This window comes from Periplaneta americana, chromosome 11, assembly GCF_040183065.1.
Source record: "Periplaneta americana isolate PAMFEO1 chromosome 11, P.americana_PAMFEO1_priV1, whole genome shotgun sequence".
Taxonomy (NCBI): Eukaryota; Metazoa; Arthropoda; class Insecta; order Blattodea; family Blattidae; genus Periplaneta; species Periplaneta americana.
The window spans coordinates 17,398,668-17,423,995 of NC_091127.1; the positions used below are offsets into that span (position 1 = coordinate 17,398,668).

General features: G+C 33.1%; 1 protein-coding gene across 1 annotated transcript in view; it reads right to left on the reverse strand.

Annotated features, from left to right (window-relative positions):
* Positions 1 to 11,035: 11,035 nt before the first annotated feature.
* Positions 11,036 to 25,328, reverse strand: part of LOC138708855 (uncharacterized) — a 76,190-nt gene continuing 61,897 nt past the window's right edge. The window contains exons 3-5 of the mRNA XM_069839110.1: positions 24,531 to 24,626; positions 20,811 to 20,924; positions 11,036 to 11,260 (exon numbers count right to left, since the gene is read on the reverse strand). Of these exons, the coding sequence (XP_069695211.1) occupies positions 11,064 to 11,260; positions 20,811 to 20,924; positions 24,531 to 24,626 (407 nt within the window). The 3' untranslated portion in view covers positions 11,036 to 11,063. The remainder of the gene's footprint in view (positions 11,261 to 20,810; positions 20,925 to 24,530; positions 24,627 to 25,328) is intronic.

Sequence of the window (25,328 nt, forward strand, 5' to 3'; positions counted from 1 at the left end):
TACTAAATTTCTGGCTATGTAATAGGGCTAATTATTCAGTTATTTAATATACATGTACATATATAAACAAATCGCAAAGGGAAGGGTTTTTTAGGAACAAAAAGAGAAATAGGAAAAGTTAATTGTATGTGAACGATTTTCTTGTTAACAGCAATTATTTATTACGTAAATACTTCACTTCATTCGTTAGGAGAAACTAATAGGGTCTACCTGCTCCTCGTGTGTGATCTCTAAGTACTTTTGAGTATTTGTTGAAAAAATAATAATGACAATATTGATTGAAATAGAGTATATTGATTGTGTGATTGTAAAATGTAGTCCTTACTCTCCAGTCGTGATTATTTAATGAGTTTTCTTAGAGCGATTTGTGAGATGCACGTAATACGAAAAAACAAATTGATTAAATGAAGATATTGAGAGCCATCGTAATTTTTGGGGTCAATCATTTAAGGGGATATGTATGATTTTTAAAACTTCCACAATTTTGTGGAATTTAAACTATATAAACAGATCTATAATAATATCATCTGTACAAAATTTGGTCCAATTAGGTCTAATAGTTTTGAAATTATATTTTTAAGTATATTTTTATATTGACGTTACTAAAAAAGCTCCTTGCATTAAAGTTTTCAAAATGTTTAGTTCACATTTGCTCAAAATCCTGAAAATAGTTATTGGAATAAAAGAGAATTAGCTTTTTGATCTTAGTAATAGTATAAGTTAAAGTTCAATGAAAGATAAAATGATGTTTCTAAATTAAAGAAACACGTAGTCTAATAAAAGTAAATATCCAGAAACAAGCAACAAATAAAAGATCAACAATACATTTAAAATAAAGAAATAAAAGGAATCTAGATACAGTCTACTGACCCAAATGTAAATTAATTTACCTTCGACGTCAATTCCGAAAGCAATTTATTTCTCTCTTCTCCTGAATAATGCCTATATTTTTTTTTTAATGTTGCGTCTCATAATGCCGTTTTATGTTGCTTTTTTGCAAATGATATATTTTTTACACAACAAACACTGGACTTCATCACCATGTTCGAAGCATAAATATTGTATCTTCCACTCTTCCTTGAAAGCTTTAAGCGCTTCAGTTCCATCATGATGCGCTGTTCTAAGATCTGTACATCCTTCAGCAATGTTTATAGGTAAAAGAGCTCCGCGCGCGCAGCGGGCAGAAAGGAGCTCTCGCTCTAAAGTACTAGTCGCCAACGCAAGACTGCTATACACGGATAATTGGTAGCTAGCTTTGAGATAACGCAATGCTACCATATCTTGAGAACAATGCAGTATCGGCTATACGTTTATATGACAAAATATGTTTGTTTTGGTGTATAGAATCCTCTGCAATATTGTATAGTAAATAATTACAACTCACCCTGTATAATGATGTTAACTGTATATATTATTTCAAGAAACAATGTATGATGTATTCGAAACGCCATAATATTTCAGTTGATATATAAGAACATTAAAACTCACCGACAGAAACAGTAAGAGAGGGATGAAAGTCCCGAGGGTGGAACCCTTACGTGTAAACTAATGCCTCATTATAAGTTTCATGGACATTTGTTAGCAGACCGGCATTTTCAACGAGACTTGATAATTAATTTATCTTCGCGAGGGAGCAATAACTTCCTTTAACTCAATGTTGAAAAGTCTCTCGAGATACGGTCGTAAATGGAAAAAATAGACCACTTCAGGCGAACTCATGCTTAAAATATCTGACTTTAGAACTGGGGCACAAATACAGTCTGTTTCCACAAATATGTTTAATAAAAATATGTAGGCACAATTCTTTTGGTCTCGGATATTACATGGAATATGGACTGTATTTTGTCCAATTCTGAAGATATTATGTAAATCCTTGATAACACATTTTTATCATTATTTCCTTATTCCTTACTCCTTTTTAGTTCCTTATGTCTCATACTTTATTTACATGTGTTTATCATTTTCTCAATCGTGCTTTCTTTCTTTCAATATATCCTCTTTTCCTTTACCATTCTTACTTTCTCTTTTAACCATTCGTTCTGTACTCTTTCCTTTATCTGTGTTGTATTTTAATCGTTCCTTCTTTTCCCTTTTTATTTCTTTATTTCATTCTTCAATTTTTCTTCATCCGCCTCTCTTTCTTTTCCTTTTTCATTTCTACCCTTCTTGCATTTGCATTATTTCTTTCACTTAAATTTTTCTGTCTTTAATTTACCGTCTTCCTTTCAGTTTCGTTTCTATTTTCTTTTTCCTTTTTGTCATCTTTCTTCTTCTACATTGCTCGTATTTCTAACTTTCATTTACCTTTCTTCCTTTTCTTTATTCCACTATTCCTTTTACTTTTTTATTGTTTACCTTACTCTCTCCTTTCTTCCTTTCTTTCGCCTTAAATATGTTTTTATATTTTCAACTACAGGGTTGTTTCCGATCTCTGATAACGAATTTGAATGACGTCATGTGCGTCACGAATCACACCGACAGCTGAATTGCGGCGAGAGGTGACAGACCAGTAGTGAGTGATTTCATAATCAGAGTGCACGGTGTATCACAGTAGCAATGCCCAAGAAAATCGAGCCTTTTTGGGACGGGTACGTAAGAACTCTTTCCGATGCCAACTACAGTTACGTGAAAATCATAGGAGCCTGCAAAAAACCTGGTTTCGTTATTTCCAAGAAATGCATCTTGTGTGTACCTAATAAGACTGGCAAAGCTCGGATGGGATTAATTCCAGAGTGGAAAAAGCAAGCAAATCCATCCCCCGTCACAAGTCGCCGCACCCCACGAGATGATACGAATTAATTCCATTCGAGCTTTACCAGTCTTATTAAGTACACAGAAGATGCCTTTCTTGGAAATAACGAAACCTCGTTTATTGCAGACTTCTTTTATTTTCACTTAACTGTATTTGGCATCGGAAAGGGTTGTTATGTACCCCTCCCAAAAAGGCTCGATTTTCTTGGGGATTTCTGCTGTGAGTCGCTGTGACTATGAGATCACTCACTACTGGTCTGTCACCTCGCGCCACAGTTCAGCCGTCGTGTGACTCCTGATGCACATGACGTGATTCAAATTCGTTGTTAGAGATCGAAAACAATCCTGTAGAAATTATATAGTTTCATGAAAAAGAGTTACCTTATTTAAGTTACAGACGTGGACAAATTATTAGCAAAATTGAAGATTTTTATTATATATTTTTACAAAATATGATTCTTCAATTTAGACTACAGTTGACATTTTTGCGTATTTCCAAATTATTAGCAAGATTGTAGATTTGTATTGTATATTTTTAGAAAATTTAGCTCTTCAGTTTGGACTACATTTGATATTTTTGCATATTTACAAATTATTAGCAAAACTGAAGGTTTTTATTACATATTTTTACAAAATTCGATTCTTCAATTTGGAATACAGTTGACATTTTGGATATTTCAAAATTATTAGCAAAACTGAAGATTTTTATTTTATAGTTTTACAAAATTTGACTCTTCAATTTAGACTGTAATTGATATTTTTGCTAATTTACAAATTATTAATAAAAATTGAAGATTTTTATTATATATTTTTACAATATTTAACTCCTTAATTTAAACTACAGTTGACATTTTTGCATATTTCTGTCTACTGTAATGATAGAAATATGCAAAATTGTTAACTGTAGCCTAAATTGAAAAATCAAATTTTGTAAACAGAATTATCATAAAAATCGTCAATTTTGTTAATAATTTGTCCACGTCTGTATTTATTTATTTATTTATTTATTTATTTATTAGTTTACTTATTTAACGCCATTAATAATTATTTATTTAATTTTTGACCTTTTATATTAATTTTTTTACTTCACCCTCTCCTCTTACGTGTTACAGCCTGGTTTCTTCAGTACTCTGCCACAGCAAGCACAAGACAAAACGACCTCATCGGCTGTCATGGTGAGTCACTAATGCACATCCATCAGTCATTCGATTAGTTGTTAACTCCGAACCATTGATCCATGGATCTTTACCTACTGAGCTGCTGTATGAAGTTGACATGCATCAGGATCCGTCATATAAAGAGGTACTGTTTCCTTAGCCAGTTTTCAGAATATTCAGTGAATATACTCGTAGTAACAGTAATAAAGATCTTCACTTTACTCCAGATTTCGGCTTTTTTCTTGACTAAGCACACATTACAACTCCCATCACCCGGGATTGGTACGAAGTCGTTCTTCCATCTGAGACAACTCAACACATGACCAGTGACGTAGCGTGACTTACATAGTAGCCCTACAGTTGAGAAATCTAATTAGAAGGACAGTAATAATCATAATATAATAGGCCTAATTTAAAACTTCCTTAATCTAGGCTAAAGTTACAGCACCATTCAGTGATAAGATAACATTCATAGTACGGAAACGGTATGTAATGTATATGCGGAGTATGTAATACATGATATGTACAGTAGTGGCAAAAAAAACCGGACCGAGCCTTGTAGCTGATTTCAGAGCCGTGTTCACAGTGACAACATGATAGACTGGTAACTAAGACTTTCGTTGTTCGAATCCTGCCCGGGAAGGAAACTTTTTTTTTTTTGTTCCTTATTCAAATTTATTCCCAATACTTTTCGATTGCAGCGATATTTTACTACTTAATTAACTTATTATTCCCAGAACATGAATTTTACCAGCTTATTTTCTAATGGCTTTAGAAACGGGCTACGTCAGCAGTCGAAACTACAACAATTTCAATAGATTACTCGCTATCTTGTGAACGCGGGCGTGGCATGCGCAGTGGCTCATTTCGGACCGACGCGACGGAATCAAGTTACGTCAAGTTTGTAACAATCGTACATGTCATCTGACAAAACTTTTGCAATTTTGCATAATGAATTGAAACCATTGTTTTTTTTTTTTGTATTACTGTGTGATGTAGAAATGAATTTGATAATATGAAATATTCTATGCGCCCTTGGTTTCAGCCGATGTTGAAAGCAGTTTTTCCGCATACAAGGTTATACTATCCGACACTCGGCAGTCATTTTCATTTTAAACTTTGAAAATGAATGTTGTTGTTTATTGCAGCAGGAACCGAAACTAAGCGAACTACATGCAAGAAAAGTAAGGTACGACTTAGATGTGATAAATAAATTGATGTAAGTGTTAAATATAGAGAAAGCAAAATTGTACGCAATGTACGTTTTCGACTTTCTAAAACTATAATGCAAAACTCTAAATATAAAAAAAAACATCTTTTCAGAATTATTTTTTACCACATTTGTGACAATTTAAATATGATTTCTCAACCTCACCAACATTTTAGACCTTTCCTATAGGCCTATTAGCCCTTATTGTACAATAATTGTATTGTCTTGATTTTATAACACGCAATAATTATATACAAAACACGGAACGTGCTTGCTTAGGTGTGTCAAATTCGCTTCCGCTGCCTGTACTTGAAACACGTCGACTGCATTCTGTCCGGGGCGTCGTATGTTCACCTCGGACTAATACAAATACACCGATATCACGGCCCTACTCCTATGATACGGAAGTAATTCAGACTCTCTTCAAGTACGTGATTTCTTACTTTCGATTGGCGTAGGTCCGGTTACGTTAGCTTATTCCACAGTGAAGCTATGAATGCCTTTACTTAACGTTATTTCTAATATTATTTTCCTTATTTTGGAAAAATATGCAAAAAATTATAAAACGAAAATAAAATTTTAAAAATTTTTCTTTCTGGTACCAATGTGTTCTCACACTTCTCAAATTGCTTGAAAAAAATCATCACTACAATAAACATGTTGGTTTAGCATGAATAAATTATTCCGTAATTATAAATGTAACATTTTTTACAGTAACAAAATATTTCATTAAAATCATAACTCGAAAACTAAATGTCATAATTTTACTTTCTTTGCGTCGATAGATATCTCACAGTCCAAATAATTGACAAAATATTCATGAGGGAAATAGAAACAAAAATATAGGACCAGAAAATAATTATATGAAATTTGCTCATGGTCTTAAACTTTTGTTAAGTACTGTAGAGCGCTCCCTTAATGTCTCCATCTATTTTCAGCTATGATAAGGCAAACAGCAGTTTAACTTCTTCAGGTCTTCTTCATTCCATAATAACCTACAGGGTGAAGATAGGTACAGAAAATTTCTGCATTTTTCGTTATCTGTTGAAATAATTTTGTATAAAAGAAAGAACGCAAAAGGAAAAAAAAAAATAGAAAGGTTACAACATTCCCGCAATGAACATCCTTTCTTTCAAATTTTCTGTTTAAATTGATTAACAAATTTAGTTAGTTTCTGGAACTCCATATAAGAAGTATAGATAACTAAATTTCACAAATACAAAATATCGTATTATTGATTATGTAGTCCACACCTGTGGAGTAACGGTCAGCGCGTCTGGCTGCGAAACCAGGTGGCCCGGGTTCGAATCCCGGTTGGGGCAAGTTACCTGGTTGAGGTTTTTTCCGGGGTTTTCCCTCAATCCAATACGAGCAAATGCTGGGTAACTTTCGGTGCTGGACCCCGGACTCATTTCACCGTCATTATCACCTTCATATCATTCAGACGCTAAATAACCTAGATGTTGATACAGCGTCGTAAAATAACCCAATAACAATTGATTATGTAATTGCCTTAACCAAATTTCACTGCAACTTCCTATGTCTGTAGACCTATAAGATGTTATGGTTGAATATTAAAAATACAGGATGTTAATGTGAACAGGGATTGTGTCATCAGTGGCTTTCAGTTTAATGTTCAACAGTTATGCATATAGCCTATATGTTAAACTAAATACAAGGGCGTGCATTATTTGGCTAAATATTTCATTTAAACTGACTATTACACTTTCACTACGCCATATTACTTTGTGACCAATAAAACGGTACGAAAGGACGTGTTTCAACCAATCATGGCTGTTTATCGCTACAATTTTATCACTTCCCTAGCATTTGTTTGTTTTATCACTTCCCTAGCATTTGTTTGTATTCATCACTTCCCTAGCATTAGTTTCTCTGTTTGCAAACATTTGAAACTGCAAATTCTTGACGGTACTATAAAACATGCTTTGCGATCGTCATTTGTTTCCTTCATAGATAGTCAACTGAAAATGGCGGCTCCGTTCAAACGTTTCGGTGAAGTTAATATTAGTGCAATAAAATTTTAGTAAGTCAATTAATATTTTATTGTATTAGAGTACTTTATGTCTTCTAATCTTTATACACTTTCTTCTAATTGTGTAATGGTCAATTAAATTCCACTCGAGTTTTGATTTTCTCTAGATAAATCAAAATCTGTAGTGATTACTGTTGACTTTTACACTTTTACTACGTCTTACTACTTTTAACCAATAAAACGGTACGAAAAGACGTGTTTCAACCAATCGTGGTTGTTTATCGCTACAATTTCATCACTTCCCTAGCATTTGTTTCTTTCTTTTTTTTTTTTTTTTTTTTTTTGCCAACATTTCAAAATTCAAATTCTTTACAGTACTCTAAAATATGATTTGCGTTCGTCATTTGTTTCCCTTACAGCTAGTCAACTGAAAATGTTGGCTCCGTGATGAAGCTAACATTAGTGAAATAGAATTTTAGTAAGTCAAATAATACCTCTTTTATTGTATTAGAGTACTTTATTTCTGAATAATTTCAAGAGAAAAATTATTCCGGGGCCGCGTATCGACCCCGGGACCTCTGGTTGAACGTACCAGCTATCTACCAACTGAGCTACCCAGGAACTCCACCCGACACCGGGGTCTGTCCATTTCACACACTACATTCTTCTTCATATGCACATTTCAAACGCTTCTTGTCATTTCTCTTCACTTAGACGTAATGTCCATGTTTTTGCCCATACAATGCCACACTTCACACAAAGCACTTCATTAGTCTCTTATTTCATTTTCCAGAGGTCCGCAGAAGATGCTACTTTTTCTATTAAAAGCTTCCTTTGCCATTGCTATCCTTCTTTTGACTTCCTGGCAGCAGCTCATGTTACTGCTTATAGTACACCCCAAATACCTGAAGCTGTTCGCTTGTTCCACCAAATACCTTACTATAATAATACCGGACAGCTAGTAATTTTACGTGCGAACGACGCTGGTGCTGCTATCTAGGCGGCCGGTGTGGTGATACTCGTGAAACAAGCTGTAATCAACTGCAATGTATATTGTTGCTGGGCTAGTTAATAGTTTTATTAATTAGTGCTGTGTTAAAATGTCAGGGTGTATGTGTGCTGTTTATAATATTGCTACAAAATTACACCATTACAAATTGCTCCAAATCGTACTTTCGATTTCCGAGAGATCATAAAACGTGAGTCAACAACATTCTTTAGTAGGCCTAATTCCTTCGTCTTTGTGTTGATAGAAAAATACAAATTGGCTTTTTTATCTAAACCTAATAAATGAATAGAAGTTAAAATGTATCGGAAATGTTAAGGTTTTAGCAAATTAAGTTTTTTTGTTGTCCACATGCCTTTATTAATTATTACAAGCATCAGATTACTATCAATTTTATCTTTGCAGTTGTCAGCAATGCGTATATAAAGCATTATTGTAAATTCATTCCTAACATCAGAATTGATTTTGTCTCACTAAACCAAAGAAAAAGTATGTAACAATTAATTACGGAAAGTACTATGAAGTATGCAATATTTCTCATAATATGCAGCTTTAATATAAGATAATAATTTTACATTAAATATTGATCAACATTTCTTAAGTGTTTCATATATTACTCCACATTAGTAACTCACGTTTTAAACAATAATCAGAATCCGGCTATGTTAATATTTGTATATGTGGACGTAATTCCATCCCGCTCCGCTAGATGTCAGGTCCGCGATACTTCGCACTCACGTCAATGCTGCTAGTATACAACTGTCCGGTATTATTATAGTAAGGTATTTGGCTCCAATGTCTTATTTCGAATTCGCATGTTTATGTTCTTTAGTTTTTTTTCGATAATCATGATCTTCATCTTGTTTGCATTTATCTTCATTCCATACTGCTCACATCTGTCATTTAGCTACAGTAGCATAACCCTTAGTATCGTATCCTCCTCTGCTAACAACGCGATATCATCAGCAAATCTTATACATTTTATTCTTCTTCCTCCTACTATCACTCCTCCCATGTTCTGAAAACAGTTCTTCACTAAATCCTCCAAGTAGATGTTGAATAGGGTAGGTGTTAAAGGGCATCGTTTTCGTACACTTTTTCCTATTCCACTTCCCTTTGACATTTCTTCTCCTATCCTGACTGTGATTCGTTGTTTCATATAATTTATTTAATGGCTGTTTCTCGTCTCACAGTTCCCTGCTTTGGGAATAATGTCTCTGCGGACTAACTGCTTCATTCACATTGCAGTTGTTTCTACAGCACAGAGTATCGTGAGACTATCGAGGCCTCTGAAAATGAAAGATGAAAATATGAGGGCGGGAAAAAAAAAGAGTCATTAGGTTGTAGTGTAGTGAGTTGAATAGAGAATGGGTCCTCCTAATAATTAAAATAAGTACAAAGAGATGTTGCTTTGATTTTTCTAGCGCTGGTGACATACAAAGTATTCTCAACGATTCCATAAGTTGACTCTACCTTTGTCTGCAGATGAACAATATCGTAAAATTTCCTCTTTCCATGTTAATTTTTCGTCTTTCTGAGGAAGGGGGTATATATCTTATTTTAAAACTCATTTTCCGTAAGTTTAATTTTTCATACAAAAAGGAACTTATTCTCCAGCTTCTGTTTAACTCAGAAAGCTGAAATTTTCAAGAATAGTTTATTTGGATATTTTATATGTACTAAAACAATGTTTTCTAGTTTTTTTAAATTTCGGAGATGTTATATGGGATAATGTACTGAAAATTATATAAAACAGTGGCTTGCGTAGCAAATACTACAAACTAAGTTCATTAGACGTTAAAATAAAAATTTTCCAGATTTATTTTCAATGAAGAATACCAGACATTTTGAAAGTTATTTGCTTCCATAATAATGAAACATACTCCTTCTGAATAGTTTTTTTATGCCAAATACTTTTTCTTGAAGCTATCCACCTCAGTTTTTGAGTTGGAACGCGAAAACGCAAGTAACAATGTCAAGGCGATCAGTGGGTTTTTCATGTGGGAGTAAAGCAATAGCTATTTCAGGTTACTGTGGATTGTAGGTTTGTAGGCCTCTTATTTTATCAGTAGGTAATACCTTTTGATCTTTCCGTAGGAACTGTAATTTTTTCGCTCTTTCGAGCCAATACTGAAAAGAATGACGCATATAAATATCTACACCACACCGTCATTAAGTATATGAAAAACATCCAACCCCACTTGATTAATAATTATAAAAAATTGATTTTTATTAGCAATATTATCTTACGTAAGTTTTGTAGCCGCCACTCAGTAAATTACAGAAAATATCAAGATCTAATTTAAGATATTCTCTACATCTATTTATATAAACCCAAAACGTTTCACTTTCATAGCATTAATATAGGTTTAATATGTATAATTAATGAAAACTTGTCACATCATGGCATTAACTATAATAATATTTCATTTCTAATGGTAATAATGTCATCAAACCACCTCAAGTTTTGTAGATTTTAATATCCAATACATACCTGTACTCAGAAAATTACACACTGCAAAATCGAACCTGTAAATTATTTTAGTAAGTCTTGAAGTTTTTAATAACCAATTGAATTTGAACTCTAAATATGTCAGCAATCCTGCAGGTATGCCTTCGTGTAATAGCCTATTGTTTATTGTAGTGTTTGTTTTGTTTTATTCTGATAGTTCTCAAAGTTGACGAAAGATGGATTTTGGAAAATAGGAAAATCATGTAGAAAAACTAACGCTTCACTGAAAGTTACTATTTTTCTGAAAATCCTTGGATGCCAAGCCTCAATAAGAAAATAAATGAAAGAAAAAACTACTGTTTCAGCATAAAGTCAAGTTATGTGTACATGAGCTGTAAAATGTCAGCTGTCTAGCTTCAACGGCTTTCGAGAAACAGTTCTTATGTATGATATAATTTAACATTGTCAGATTAGGCAATTCCTTGTCTCATAATTTATTTAATTGTTATTTTACACAATACAGGAAGAATCATATACAGAATAGTCTGCAGCTTGCGCTCGCCATTGCATAAGTTTTTTTCACATTCATGACAACCGAAGGTGTCCTCCATTCCCTTTAGGAGGGCCAATTTCTCCATCTCCCTACAGGTTATTGTTTTGATTCCACATGTTCTAGTGATCTTGTTTTCATCTGCAAAACAAATGGCAAACAAATGAAAGGCGTGTGCTATCATTCTTCGAAGAGAATTCGTACGAGAATTACTTTTAATTTTTTCATAATACTACATTATGCAACGAGCCTATAATGGTAGTAATTAAGAAGCAAGTATGTTTGTTTATGAAACGAGCGCAAGCAAGTTTCATAATTTTCGTACGAGCGTCTTAATTACCATTATAGGCAAGTTTCATATAACTTTTATGCTCGAACATATTTCTAACTTGAAATTATTCATAAGTATTCATGTTATGGCTATCTAAGTAAGGAGCGGAACTGACCTTCTAAATTGTGAGATGTGCGCAGACGCGAAAGTATTGATTTTTTCCGAGGAACGAATGTCATTGACCTTGATATAATCTAGAGAATAACATGAACATTAATCTTGCTATAACCTTGAAATTGATTTAGAATTTAAAAACGAGATGACAAATTGAATTTATTTGAATATTATTTACAATTAACGCTAATTATTATAGTAACAGAACATAACCTTCTGCGACAGTATTGGATTTCCAGACTCCGTGACGTTTCGCTAGTTGTCTTTCGATTGCATATCCGAGAATAATCGATACTTGCGGTTTTATAATGGTACAATGGTGATTTCTCATTGGCTGAACAACTGACCTATAATGAATAAGTGTACTTTAATGAGGTGCATTAAAGGGCTGCTACCAGGTGTATAATTACTACATTTCGGCATGGTCGAGCATAAAAGTATTTTTACTAATTATATTATTCTGTAAAGTATCAAAGGGAAAGGTGTAGATTTTTAGAAGCAATTCTCATATTTTTACTGCAATCAGACGGCAAAACAGCTGTAAGGTGTTACTCCTGTGGCAGAAATTAATACGTGTAATGTTGCTGTTCATGAATGGAAGAAAGATAAACATATTGACTATAATGGATGCCATTTTTGACAAAACTGAAATAACACATATTTTAGACGTGCTTTGAGCGATGTTGCACTTTTAAATAAAAATAGCTTCAAACGTGTAAATTCCACACAATTCTATATTTTCATTCCACGCAACATTCCACACAACAATCAAAATTCCACACTTTTGTGGAATTTCACACACTTCGATTGGACAGAATGTAGCTGCCAATACAGAGAGAGAATTATTAAAACTTTTACCGTAAATGAAAGAGTGTGAATCTCATGTATTTCAAACGTTATTGCGGAAACAATTGTAGGCATTGAAACCGTGATTGTTTACGATATAATAATGAAGCATAGCAGACAGATATATTATACATGAAAAGAAAATCAACACTTTATTGCGAACGGAAACCCGTAAAGAACTGTTCAAAATGTGTGGTTTGTTATTGATAAAGAAATTCTGAACTGTAGCTTGTACAACAGATTTCACAAAACTGTCACATTTATCACTATCACACCTTGCAAGTTATCACTTTCCCCTGGAAGGCTCAACCTTTGCTGCAAACGATTTTTCATTTCATACAATTTAAATTAGTAAAAATTCTGTGCGAAGCAACTATGGAATTCACAACACATTTCTAGCTTCAGAATACTAGCTAATTAAAGAAATGACACTCCTGAATATTTCATTCTTTATCTGTAATATTCTTTTACCCTTAAAACTCAAGAATAATGGTATTTTACAAACAATTTAAAATTAGTGTAATTTTGACAATATTGAGATTAGCACGAATGTTAATACGACATTTTTTTTGCTCAGAATGTCTTCGGAAATAAGCTCCGTAAGAGACGGTAAATCCTCGTGAATCACCCTGTATATCAATGATTTTCCCGCCAATGTTAAAAATGAACATATAATGGCTTAACTTTTTGCAGATGATCTCACACTAAAAATTAGGCCTCGCTTGACAAATTTCCAATCTAGTATTGTAAAATGAAACTTTACGATATTAGTATCGTAAGTAACTTTAAGAATCTCCCTATTAGTATTAAGACATTTAAAGGAAAGGTAAAATCTAAACTTAAATGAAATCCGCTGTATAATGTGAAAGACTTTTACACTCTATGATATTATGTAGTGATGTTTTATATTTTTATATTTTAAACTAGTGGCTTGTGCACCAAATGCTGCAAACTAAGTTCATTAGACGTTCAAATAAACATTTTTCAGACTTATTTTCAATGAAGAATACCAGACATTATGAAAGTTATTTGCTTCCATAATAATGAAAGATACTCTCTCTCTCTCGAGCCAATACTGAAGAGAACCACGCATTTAAATATCTACACCACACCGCCATTAAATATATGAAAAAGACCCAAACCCTCTTGATTAATAACTATAAAAATATTTGATTTTTAATAATATTATCTTACGTAAGTTTTATAGCTTTCAGTAACATATACTATATAGCTGCCACTCAGTAAAATATAGAAATCAAAATCTAATTTAAGTTATTCTCTACATCTACTTACAGTATTATAACCCCAAAACGTTTCACTTTCATATCATCAATATAGCATTAATATGTATAATTAATGAAAAATAGTCACATCATGGCATTAACTACAATAATATTTAATTTCTCATGGTAATAATGTCATCAAACCACCTCAAGTTTTGTAGTTTTTAATATCCAATACACAGCTGTACCCAGAAAATTACACACCACAGAATCGAACCTGTAAATTATTTTCAGTAAGTTAAGTTTTTAATAACCAATTTAATTTGAGCTCTAAATATGTCAGCATTCTTGCAGATCATGGCCTTGTTGTAATATTGTTTACTGTAGTGTGTGCTTTGTTTTATTCTGAAATGCAATTAGCTAGTTCTCAAAACTGACGACAGATGGATTTTGGAAAATAGGAAAATTATGTTTAAAAATTGACATTTCACTGAAAACTATTAATTTTCTGAAAAACGTTGAGTTCCAAGCTTCAAAATGAGGGGTCATTTATTAACATCCGTTGAGCCGTTTTCCCGTAATTTCCATTACCAGTTCAAATTATATATATATATATATATATATATATATATATATATATATATAACTATTTCGTTTCTTTACTTCCAATTGCTTCATTTTACATGCTTTCTAACACTAAATAAGAGTCTCTCAAACGTGGGGTCGTAAAATAAAATAATAAAAATATCTTAACGTATACGAGAGGAATGAAACACATTTGCTAAGAAAAAACGACCACAGGACTGGGTTACGAATTATTAGCTAATTATATTTTTACGGTCTGGGGGATCTCGCAACTGAAAAGTTTGAGAAACACTGCACTAAATAGACCAGTAGTACCCAACAAACTAGAGTAACGAACGGAAAGAAAATGAGGGGGTCAGAAGCAAAGGGGTACAAGTGACATTTCCAAGAACATGAGTTAAGTGCATTCAGAGTAAGCTAAAGCATCTACAATTTTAGTGGAAGAAGGATATACAGGGCTTTCATTTCGAAACTTCCCAGTCAAAATAACTAATTATTTAAATTGAATTCAGTTTAAACAAAAAACACGTCAATTTAGATATTAAGGGGGAAGTCTGAAACCAGGCTTAATTGCATTTTAAAATTCACCCCCACTCTTAGCCGCCCACACTTTGAAATTTCAAATGGCATCCCTATATTTTTATAGTTAAACTAGTGGCTTGTGCAGCAAATGCTGCAAACTAAGTTCATTAGAAGTTCAAATTAAAATTTTTCAAATTTATTTCCAATGAAGAATAGCAGACATTTTGAAAGTTATTTGCTTTCATAATAGTGAAACATACTCCCTCTGAATGCTTTTTATGCCAAATACTCTTCCTTGAACCTATCCGTCTTCAGTTCTTGAGTTTCAATGCGAAAACGCAAGTAACAATGTCAGGACGATCAGAGAATTTTTCATGTGGGAGTAATGCAGTAGCTATTTCAGGTCATTGTGGATTGTAGGTGAGAGTTAAGAAAATTTCAGGCTCGATTAAACCAAAGAAATATGAAATTAATTTTGATCTAGTTTTAAGACGCAGCTAAAATAGGAAGCATGACTCATTACTACCCAGGAAAATTAGAGAATCGCACATATAAATATCTACATCACACTGCCATTAAATATATGAAAAAAACCCACATCACTTGACTAATAACTATAAAAATATTTCATTTTTAATAACAATATTGTTACCTTACGTAAGTTTTATAGTTCTTAGTAACAATATATATAGCTGTTACTCAGTAAATTATAGAAATAAAGATCTAATTTAAAATATTCTTTCTCTGCGTCTACTTATATAAAACCTCAAAAGGTTTCACTTTCATATCGTCAGTATAGCATTAATGTGTGTAATTAGTGGAAAATAGGTCTACTCACATAATATTACATTAACTATAATAATATTTCATTTTTAATGGTAATAATCTCATCAAACATTCTTACGTTTTGTAGTTCTTAATATCCAATACATAGCTGTGCTCGGAAAACTACAGACCAGATAATCAGACCTGTAAATTATTTTTATACGCCATCTGAACTCTAAATATGTCAGCAATCCTGCAGATCATGGCCTTCGTGTAATATTGTTTATTGTAGTGTGTGTTTTGTTTTATTCTGAAAAGCCATATTTCTCAAAACTGATGACAGATGGATTTTGGAAAATAGGAAAATGATGTAGGAAAATTGACATTTCACTGAAAACTACTATTTTTTCTTAAAAACTTTGGGTTCCAAGCTTCAAAATGAGGAGTCATTTATTAAAATCCGTTCAGCCGTTTTCCCGTAATTTCCATTACCAGCTCAAGTTATATATATATATATATATATATATATATATAGATATGAAATAGCATTCAATTGTTCATACACCTCATTCATTTGTTTTCGCATCTTTTGTTTTCTATCGTCGCCTGGCAACCTGGATTGTTGTTATTGTTGATTAGAGCGGAAGAGAATAAAGCTACAAAACGTATTGAGCATTTCATGTAATAGTTGTGTTTGTGTATTAAATTATTTTAAAATGATGTATACTCTTCAAGAGAGAATATAAATCATCCTTATTGATTAAATTTAGGGAATTAAACAAAATAAGCTGTGTTTTCGTCCTACAATCAACTGATAATAACAAAAATACAGGTTACCAGGCGAACTTTCTAGCCATGGGATAAGTTAGAACCAATGTATAACAAATTTACAAACTTTTAAATAGTTCCGCTAGTTCTCAATAGGTGACCTATTATTGCAACGGATGAAAAAGTGTTTGAGAAAATGTTGATGTAGATTAAGTATAAATTATTCTCACAATTGATAGGCCCTAAATCTAGTGTTTTTTTTTTACAAACATTAGAGGGAGATGAAATTTTGAATTTTATAATGCGGATATATTTATGTACTAGGCCTACTGTATTGACGACATTGACTGACATGTTCACCATCTATTCACAGAAGTAATAACTAAAAAAGCCACACTTACAAGAATAATCTAATGCTCACATAATAACTGCAGGACTTCCTCAAGGATCGGTTTTAAGTCCAACACTGTACTGTGCATATGTCCGTACCAATTTATCCGAAATGTAAACTTACGCTATACGCTGATGATACTGTTATTTATACTAAACACATAAACATTCAGTTCGCTTGTCTACAAATGCAGGAAGCCTTAAATATCATAACCCAATGGTCCACAAAATGGCGTCTCAAGATAAATGGCTCCAAGTCGCAAGCAGTTGTTTTCACAAGAAGATTTCCGCGGCAATTTCAGCCCTTCACCATCCAAAATGAAAATATACCTTTCACAACTACCGTCAAGTACCTTGGAGTTATTCTTGATAAGAGACTTACTTTTAAACATCACGTCACACATATTCGTGAGAAGGCCTTCCAAACATATATGCTTCTCTACTCATTTTTCAAGAGTTATACATCTTTAAATATCAAAACAATGCTGTACAAAGTATTAATTCGATCCTACATGACATACTGCTGTGAAATATGGGCTCAAGCAAATACACAACATCTTCAACGATTAGACGGACTTCAACGAGCCATCTGTAGAACCATCACTGGAGCGTACTAACTCATCCAAAATAGTCAACTGTATGATGATCTTGGCATACTATACTTCTCAGATTATATCAAAACTCTTCGTACAAAATTTCTAGCATCCCTCCACAACCATCCAAAACCACTAATAAGTAAAAATATACCGGTTCCTCTTACATGACATTATCAATTTGCTCACTCTACTATTGGTAGAGTAACGTTGCCTTGAAATATTTTAGGTTCTAACTTGTCATATGATCTCCTACACTTCTTTTAAAAGGGAAAGGGTCAAATTCGACCTGGTACTTATGAAGGAACAATCATTGAAAAAAAATATAAAAAACAAGAATAATACAATGTTCATATAAGAATGCGAAAACAGAAAGTCTAACAGATTTAGGCCTATCACTAAAATATTTAGAAAACCGATATAAGAAAACAGGTCATAATCCTTGTAGTATGGGAAAAATCTGATTTAACCAAATCATAGAAAAAGATTAAAAATAGTGGGTAATAGTAGGACGAATTCTAAATTTTCTCAAATCCGATTCCTAAAAGGTTCTCGAATTCGTCGAATCTCCTCAATCTCGAATCTCTTGAATCCATCACATAAAAGTTCCAGAAGATTCCGATAGATGGCATACTGAAAACAGCGTGGTACTAAGAACCAACACAATGTGATATTGGTGATCTGGGTACCACTGAAATTGTAACAATAGCCATTTATTTTTATTAGTGAGTTATTCTATTGGACGCCAATCTTTTGTCAACATAATATTTTTCCTTCTATTTTAAATTTCATTCTCGACAAACGAGAGACTAGACAGGGAAGGTTTGTATTTAATGGAAACATGCCAACAACTTTATGTTTTACGTTTTGTTTTCCCGAGTCCTTCCAATAGCCTATCTGGTCATTTTTTCTGTGCGTGACTCTTCAGTGTGTTTGTGGAGTGTTATTGCTTCCACTTTTGTCCTAAGTATTCTTGAGAACCTTCAATGGCTCAAACTTTTTTGCCATTAACGTTTTGTTCCAGTTCATAGTGTTGTTTCCTAGTAAAAGAACATGTGAGAATATCCGAAGAATGTATGAGTATGTAAGATTTTTTCTTAATTTTAATTTAATTTTTTTATAACTTTAGTTATTATTTTTGTAGTTCTAATATTTCTTGAGTGGACGCCAATCTTTTGTCAACATAATATTTTTCCTTGTATTTTAAATTCAAGTGATACAATTCCTCTTCAAGTGATATCTCTATCCAATGCTTTTGCTTCAATAAAGTCTGATTTTACAAACCTATGGATCAATTTTACAGCCTGTACAAAAGAAACCAAATGACCTGGAAATGTACTTGCCCAGACATGTTCAAACATGTTTAACAAGAGCCAGAACAGGCCACATTGTCACACAATTGTACCTACACCGATTTCACATTTCTGATAATCCTACTTGTCTGTGATGTAATAATCATGATGAAGATCTGGAACACATTCTTCTATACTGTCCATCCATAAACCACAAAAGAAGTAAATTAAACTCACCAATACCAGTTGCAGAAGACACAGCCCTGCAGTATATATTGACTACACCCCCATCTCTGGCTACTAGAAACAGGCATCTATAATGAACACCGATCAAAATACCCCTCATTTCTCGTGAAAAACAACAACTGAATAGACTACAGTGGACTATAGTGGACTTTATGTTGTCAGCAAACAGCTGGATATATTAAGAAGATTGATTGATTTCTTGAGTGGATGTTGGCTTCGATATGTCGTAAAATGCGCTGTCCAAAGGCCGAATTCCATGGCGCGCTCAGTTATTTCGGTATAAATGTGAGAAAAACAACATAAAAATGCCTACTTTAGCAAAGGTTTAAAAATTATATAGGCCTATATGCAAAAAAAAAAAAAGGACAGAATTAAAATGTTCACATATCGGAGTCTTGGTTTTCGCGTGTCGCCATGGATACTACCGGGCGAGTTTCCTCGATCGTCACTAGCCTAGTGCAAGGACTCGAATCCCTTGTCAGGCGAGGATAGCGACGTCCTCTGTCACCACTCGCTCTGCCCATGTTTTTAATATCATCGGCGATCCTGCCCTGCTGCTGATCATGCAACATTCTTCCTTTTAGTGTGGTGTCTATTAAGTTACGTCCATTTTCGGTTTTATCTCTTTAAAATTACCTCAAGTTCCTTCAAAGGAGTGAGACAAATGGCTAACAGTCTTGCAGCTCACATATAAATCACTAGTACGTCCAGTAATGGAATATGGTGCTGCATGTTGGGATCCTTACAGATTAGAACATATTAAGACACTTGAAAAGATTAAAAAACGGGCTCTTAAGTGTTGTCGGAAAAATTCACCATTAAAATGGGATACACTCACGGACAGGAGAACGCGAATTCGATTATGCGCACTGTTCAAAACATACAGAGGTGAGCCTGCCTGGAGAGAAATAAAAAATAGGTTGCAGCCGCCAAATTACTCTTCAAGGAACGACCACTCATATAAATTGAGGGAAAGAAGGCAGAGGACGGACACTGGAAAGTTTTCTTTTCTCAATCGTACTATCAGGGACTGGAATGCTTTACCTGCAGACTTACTAAAGGCTTTACCAACAACCAAAAATGCATTTAAAAATAGGCTTAAGGACCTTACTAATAGACGGTAATTATACACAGTATTTAAAGGGTGTAAATGATATGTTGTTATTGAAGTGTTGTGTCAGTGAAGTGTGTTGTATCAGTGAAGAAGTATGTCGTGTCAGTGAAGTGTGCTGTGTAAGTGAAACGTGTTCCTGTCAGTTAAGCTTTATGGTTTATAGTGGCAGTGCAAAGTATTTGAACAGTGAAATGTTTTTGAAGTGTTAGTGAAATCAGGATAGAATCAGTGAAATGTGTCGTAGTTCCAGTGCAGTGAGTGAGTTGACAGCGAAATGAGTGTAATTTTAAAGATACTTGTGCAGATATGAACATATCATAATCGTGGGTTTTAGTTCGATCTTAGTTTTAAGATACAAATTAGATTTATTTCAAATGTTATTTTAAGTGATCGTTTCATTTAATTTAGTATATTCCCTGTTGTTGTTGTTATTATTATTATTATTATTATTATGATTATTATTAATTATTGTTAGTATTAATTATTAGTATTATTAGTAATTGTATTTTTAATTAATAAGGTTATTGTCATTATTGAGTGTAATTAGTTACCACTGCCACCGGGTATATACCCACTGCAGTGTAAATAAATACATACATACATACATACATACATACATACATACATACATACATACATACATACATACATACATACATACATACATACATACTTACATACATAGATTCTTTCTCACAACTCCAGATTACGTTGCAATGGCCCGCGATCGAGTAACTTTTAATTCTTTCTTCTCCCATTTCCTCCTTCTGTCATCATATCCTTTGTAATCTCACATTTGTTTCCGATTTCAAATACTGCTTAGAGAAGAAGCATAGTCAAACAGGACACAGAGAGAATATCGCTTTCGGGAACCACTCTAGTAACGTTAGCTGCGTACTCACGGTGCATTTTTATACAAGTTCCACCTTTGCAAACATGCCAGGTATTCATCTTGGTTTTATTAAAGGGGTCCAGGCAACGTGTTCCTTCACAAGTGTAGCATATCAGTCCACTCCCTGAAATATACAAACAATACAAGCGTTAACATTTCCACAATGTCAGACTGTTTTATGTAGGTGAGATAAGCGAATTTTTCGTGAAAATATTTGTTGATTGATAACTTAAGGGGAGAGGATGGTATTTTTTTTTAACTTTTTTCCTATTTGGTGTAAAATATTAATTTTTTTTTGTATGTAGAGAGCTCATAGCTGTGGCAACTCAACCAAATAAAAATATTTAAAAAAAAATTATTTGGAGGCCCAAATTTGAAAAAAAAAAAGAACCCAATGCAGTATTGTACTAAAACCGATATATCTAAACCGTTTTTAAAGATAGATTCAAACAATTTTTGCAGTGTATTTGCAAAAGCATGTTCTACAAACTGTCTGTAACAGAATTTTGATATTAGTCCCTACGTTTGTAATATAAACAATTAAAATTTAATAACAATTTTCTGATTTCCTTTCTTGAAAACAAACGGACGTATTTTTTAAATGAAAACAATTAACAAAATTCTATTACAGAGAAAAGTTTTCTAATAGTCTAAAGAATGTGTGTTCTAAATTTCATGCATGTATCTTTAACAGTTCAGAATTTATATCCAATTTTGTCTGGCAATGTGGCAAAAAAAAATGAAGTTACTGGAAACCGATAAAAGCGGGCGTGTGATTTAAAAATCCATAGCGCAGGATGTTTAAAAATGACGTCTCAACATTCAATAAGGGCACAAATACCCACAAAATGTTATGCAATGTATTCCACACATATCAAAGGGTATTTTAAAGAAAAAACAATTTTTTGAAAATTTGATTTACCGGAAACAACAGTAAAAGTGGGAGAGTGATTTAAAAATCCATAACGCAGGAAGTTTAAAAATGGCGACTCAACATCCGATAAGGGCACAAATACCCACAAAATGTTATGCTATGCATTCCACACATATCACAGAGTATTTAAAGAATTTTTTTTTAAATTTACTCATTTTTCACCAAAAAATACCATCCTCTCCCCTTAAATCAGAGCCCATGTTGCTAAAATGAACGAAAGTCGATTTCTATACTTCGTACATTTATATTAACCATCCTTAACCGGTTTATATAAATAAATTTACACATTTTATAAATTTAATATTCCTATTTGAGTTTGAAATTGACGCCTGCGTAAGACCCTTTAATTAATTTGACGAAACTACGTTTTTTTTTAATTTTAGGCACATTTTTCTATATAAATATTACATTTAGGCCTATTTTTAAAACGTCCACAATAATAAATCAATTATAAACAGACTGATACATTTTAAAAGTAACATAACTTATAGTATTTAATACCATCAATTGCAATATATTAAATATTTAAGGCAGCTACACTGGCGTTCAAATATATCTGACCTCCAATTTTCTGATCGTGTAAGCGAACTTTCAAACTGCGGGATAAATGAGAACCAAATATATAAAAAAAATCACAAATTTTGAAGTAGTTCCGCTAGTTCTCAATAGATGACACCATTTTTGGGACGATTAGAAAAGTGTCGGGGAAAATGATGTAGATTAAAGAATAAATTATTCTCATAAAACTGGCAATATCAACGGTTTCCAGCTAAACACAGTGTTATTTCACAGTCAGCAGAGAGGGGATGATATGTTGTTGTTGTTGTTTTCTAATGCCAGGCATTTGACAATAAAGTCATTTGACCTCTTGCACTCCAATATTTTTCAAAGATATTATCATGACCAGCCAATGAAGCACAGATTTTGAGGCGTTCAGAATCCATTTCTTGAAGAGGGGATGATATTGAATTCTATAATGCGGGTAAATTTATGTACGATTGTCAATCATCATCATCATCTGTGGTCATACAGCCCTTTTAGTTTAGCCTTGACCTCCTTAAGAATTGCCGCCCAATCTTCCCTCTCTAGGGCTCTCCGTCTCCATCTCTTAATTCCTGCTTTAACTAGATCATCCTGAACATCATCCAACCATCGTAGTTTAGGTCTTCCTGCTCTTCTTTTACCACTTAGCGTGGCATCTAGTAATCTTTTAGGAATATTATTATTGTCCATTCTGATAATGTGGCCCAGCCACTCCAGCCGTCTAATTTTTATATCAGTGACAATACTTGAATCTTTATGTAGATTGTCAATACTGACTATTATCTTCGCCATCTATTCATAGAAGTAATAACTAAACAAGCCAGACTTACACCAAACAATTTATTGAGTATTATCGATTAGTAGAGGTCAGGTACCTTTGAACGCCAGTGTACAAAATATCTCTGAAACGATTGAAGCTAGAGTCTTAAAACTGCAATAGCAAAATAATGAAATACATTTTCTTTTAAATCATGCAGTGATGGTATTGAAAATTCAATACAATTCATATTTTTCGAACATTGCCAATAGTTAGGCACTTACTAAATTTCTCTGTTGCAGAACACTGATTATTTATTTAAAGAGCTGTAATTTTATATATAAAACATTGATTTAAGTTAATTTCTAGTGAATTCTTTTATTTATTGAAGATAGGAATGCGTAAGAAAAGAGCAAGGATTAAGAAGTGATTTTGACTTTGCTTCCTTTATAAATTCTATTACTATTATAAGATGGACGAAGAAGCTGACCGACCTTTGCCCTATGTTGGCAATTTTCGTTGTATTATAAAAAAAAACAAGAGCGAAAGCAATCGCGTAAGACTCTATCCGTTTGTCTTTCACTCTTCATGCTCCAATTTAATTGAGTTTAACGAATGTTTGTTATTATAATTACTTCGATACCGAGGTCGAGAAATATTCATGTAATGACAGCAAACATAATTTAAAAAGCGAAATTAAATTACCTCAGGATAACTGTTATCACGGATTGTATTCGACAAAATAATCGCAATGTTAACAACTGTAATTCTGAACAACTAAACATTCGATATCATAATAAGAAGATCCAGAAAAACAGTCGAATCGAAGCAGAGATGATAGGATTTAAGGCGCCTTGGAATAGAAACAAGTGAATATTTGAGGTTATAACAACACTTTATTTTGAAGTCTTTTATCATTCTTATCTATAATTTTGAACATGTTTAATTTTATTGTGAACCATTTTACTCAATTATTAATTGTGTAACTATTGTAATTAATTATTATTGCATGTTCAGACTGCGAGTCTGACGTAATAGTTTGATTGCTGATACATCGAAGCAGAGACGATATAAATAAAACAAATGAACGTAGAAAAGAACTATCTCTTATAAATTTCGAGCAGCGCGCTTTTAACCATCAGTGTAATTTGATTTTCATTGGTCTATTTAGCGTCAATGAGCTCGTTCATTGGCTGAGAAACGTTTGCGTGGAAGTATGTTTACAATAATTGTTTCAAGGTAGTCGTGCAGAGTGTGCTGTAAGGGAAAGTGTGACAACGGAGACTCGGAATTCCTTGGTAACCCTGCAATTCACTCTGGAGCATAATGTAAGGTCACTATTTACTTTTCTACTTACAAAACATTGACATTTGATTGCTCCCACATAAGTAATACAGTGCGACATTACATTGCGATGTGTAGGCCTATGTAAACCGACTTAATGTCAACATACAGTCATGAATTCATGAAATAGTAATAACGTGTCTTTCTTTTACCTGTGTCGGTCTTTTCTGGATTAGGATGGATGGTTATGAGTTTAGTTCCGTTTTCTCTCTTCGTTGACAGGGGGGAAGAACTGAAAGCCATTAAGACTGCAAAAGAAAAGATGATATTAAGCAAAGTCCAAGTGTGTGGTTTCTGTTTTCGTATTTATTATATGAAAGGCTAGAACGTAATTTTAATGACGCTAAACCTACTACATAACGAAACTAACAACACTCGCACTGAAGAAATACCATTACATAGTAATTGATTATTTAACGACGTTATGTCAACTACTAGATTATTTAGCATTTATGGAATTAGTGATTGAGATGAGTCTGAAGATTCGGTATTGGACTACCTGATATTCGCTTTACAATTGAGGTAAACATCGGGAAAACCGTAACTATCAGCCCAAGCGGTAATCGAACCCACGCCTAAGCGTAGCGAAAGATATTATTATTATTATTATTATTATTATTATTATTATTATTATTATTATTATAACTAGCTTTCTCATTTCTACTCTTTCCGGCAGAGACATTTTATCTCTTCTCAAGTGCTTCTATCGTTTCTTGTTCTGTTATTTATTTTATTTATTTATTTATTTATTTAACCTGGTAGAGATAAGGCCATCAGGCCTTCTCTTGCCCTCTACCAGGGGATTACAACTACAATATTAAGAATACAATTACAATTATAATTACAATTAATATTAAATTTACAAATACAATAAAAATCAAAGTACTAAAAGATTAACTGATTAATAAAAGCTCGAGAGTTTATTGTAAAAGTTAAGAAGAGAGAAACTT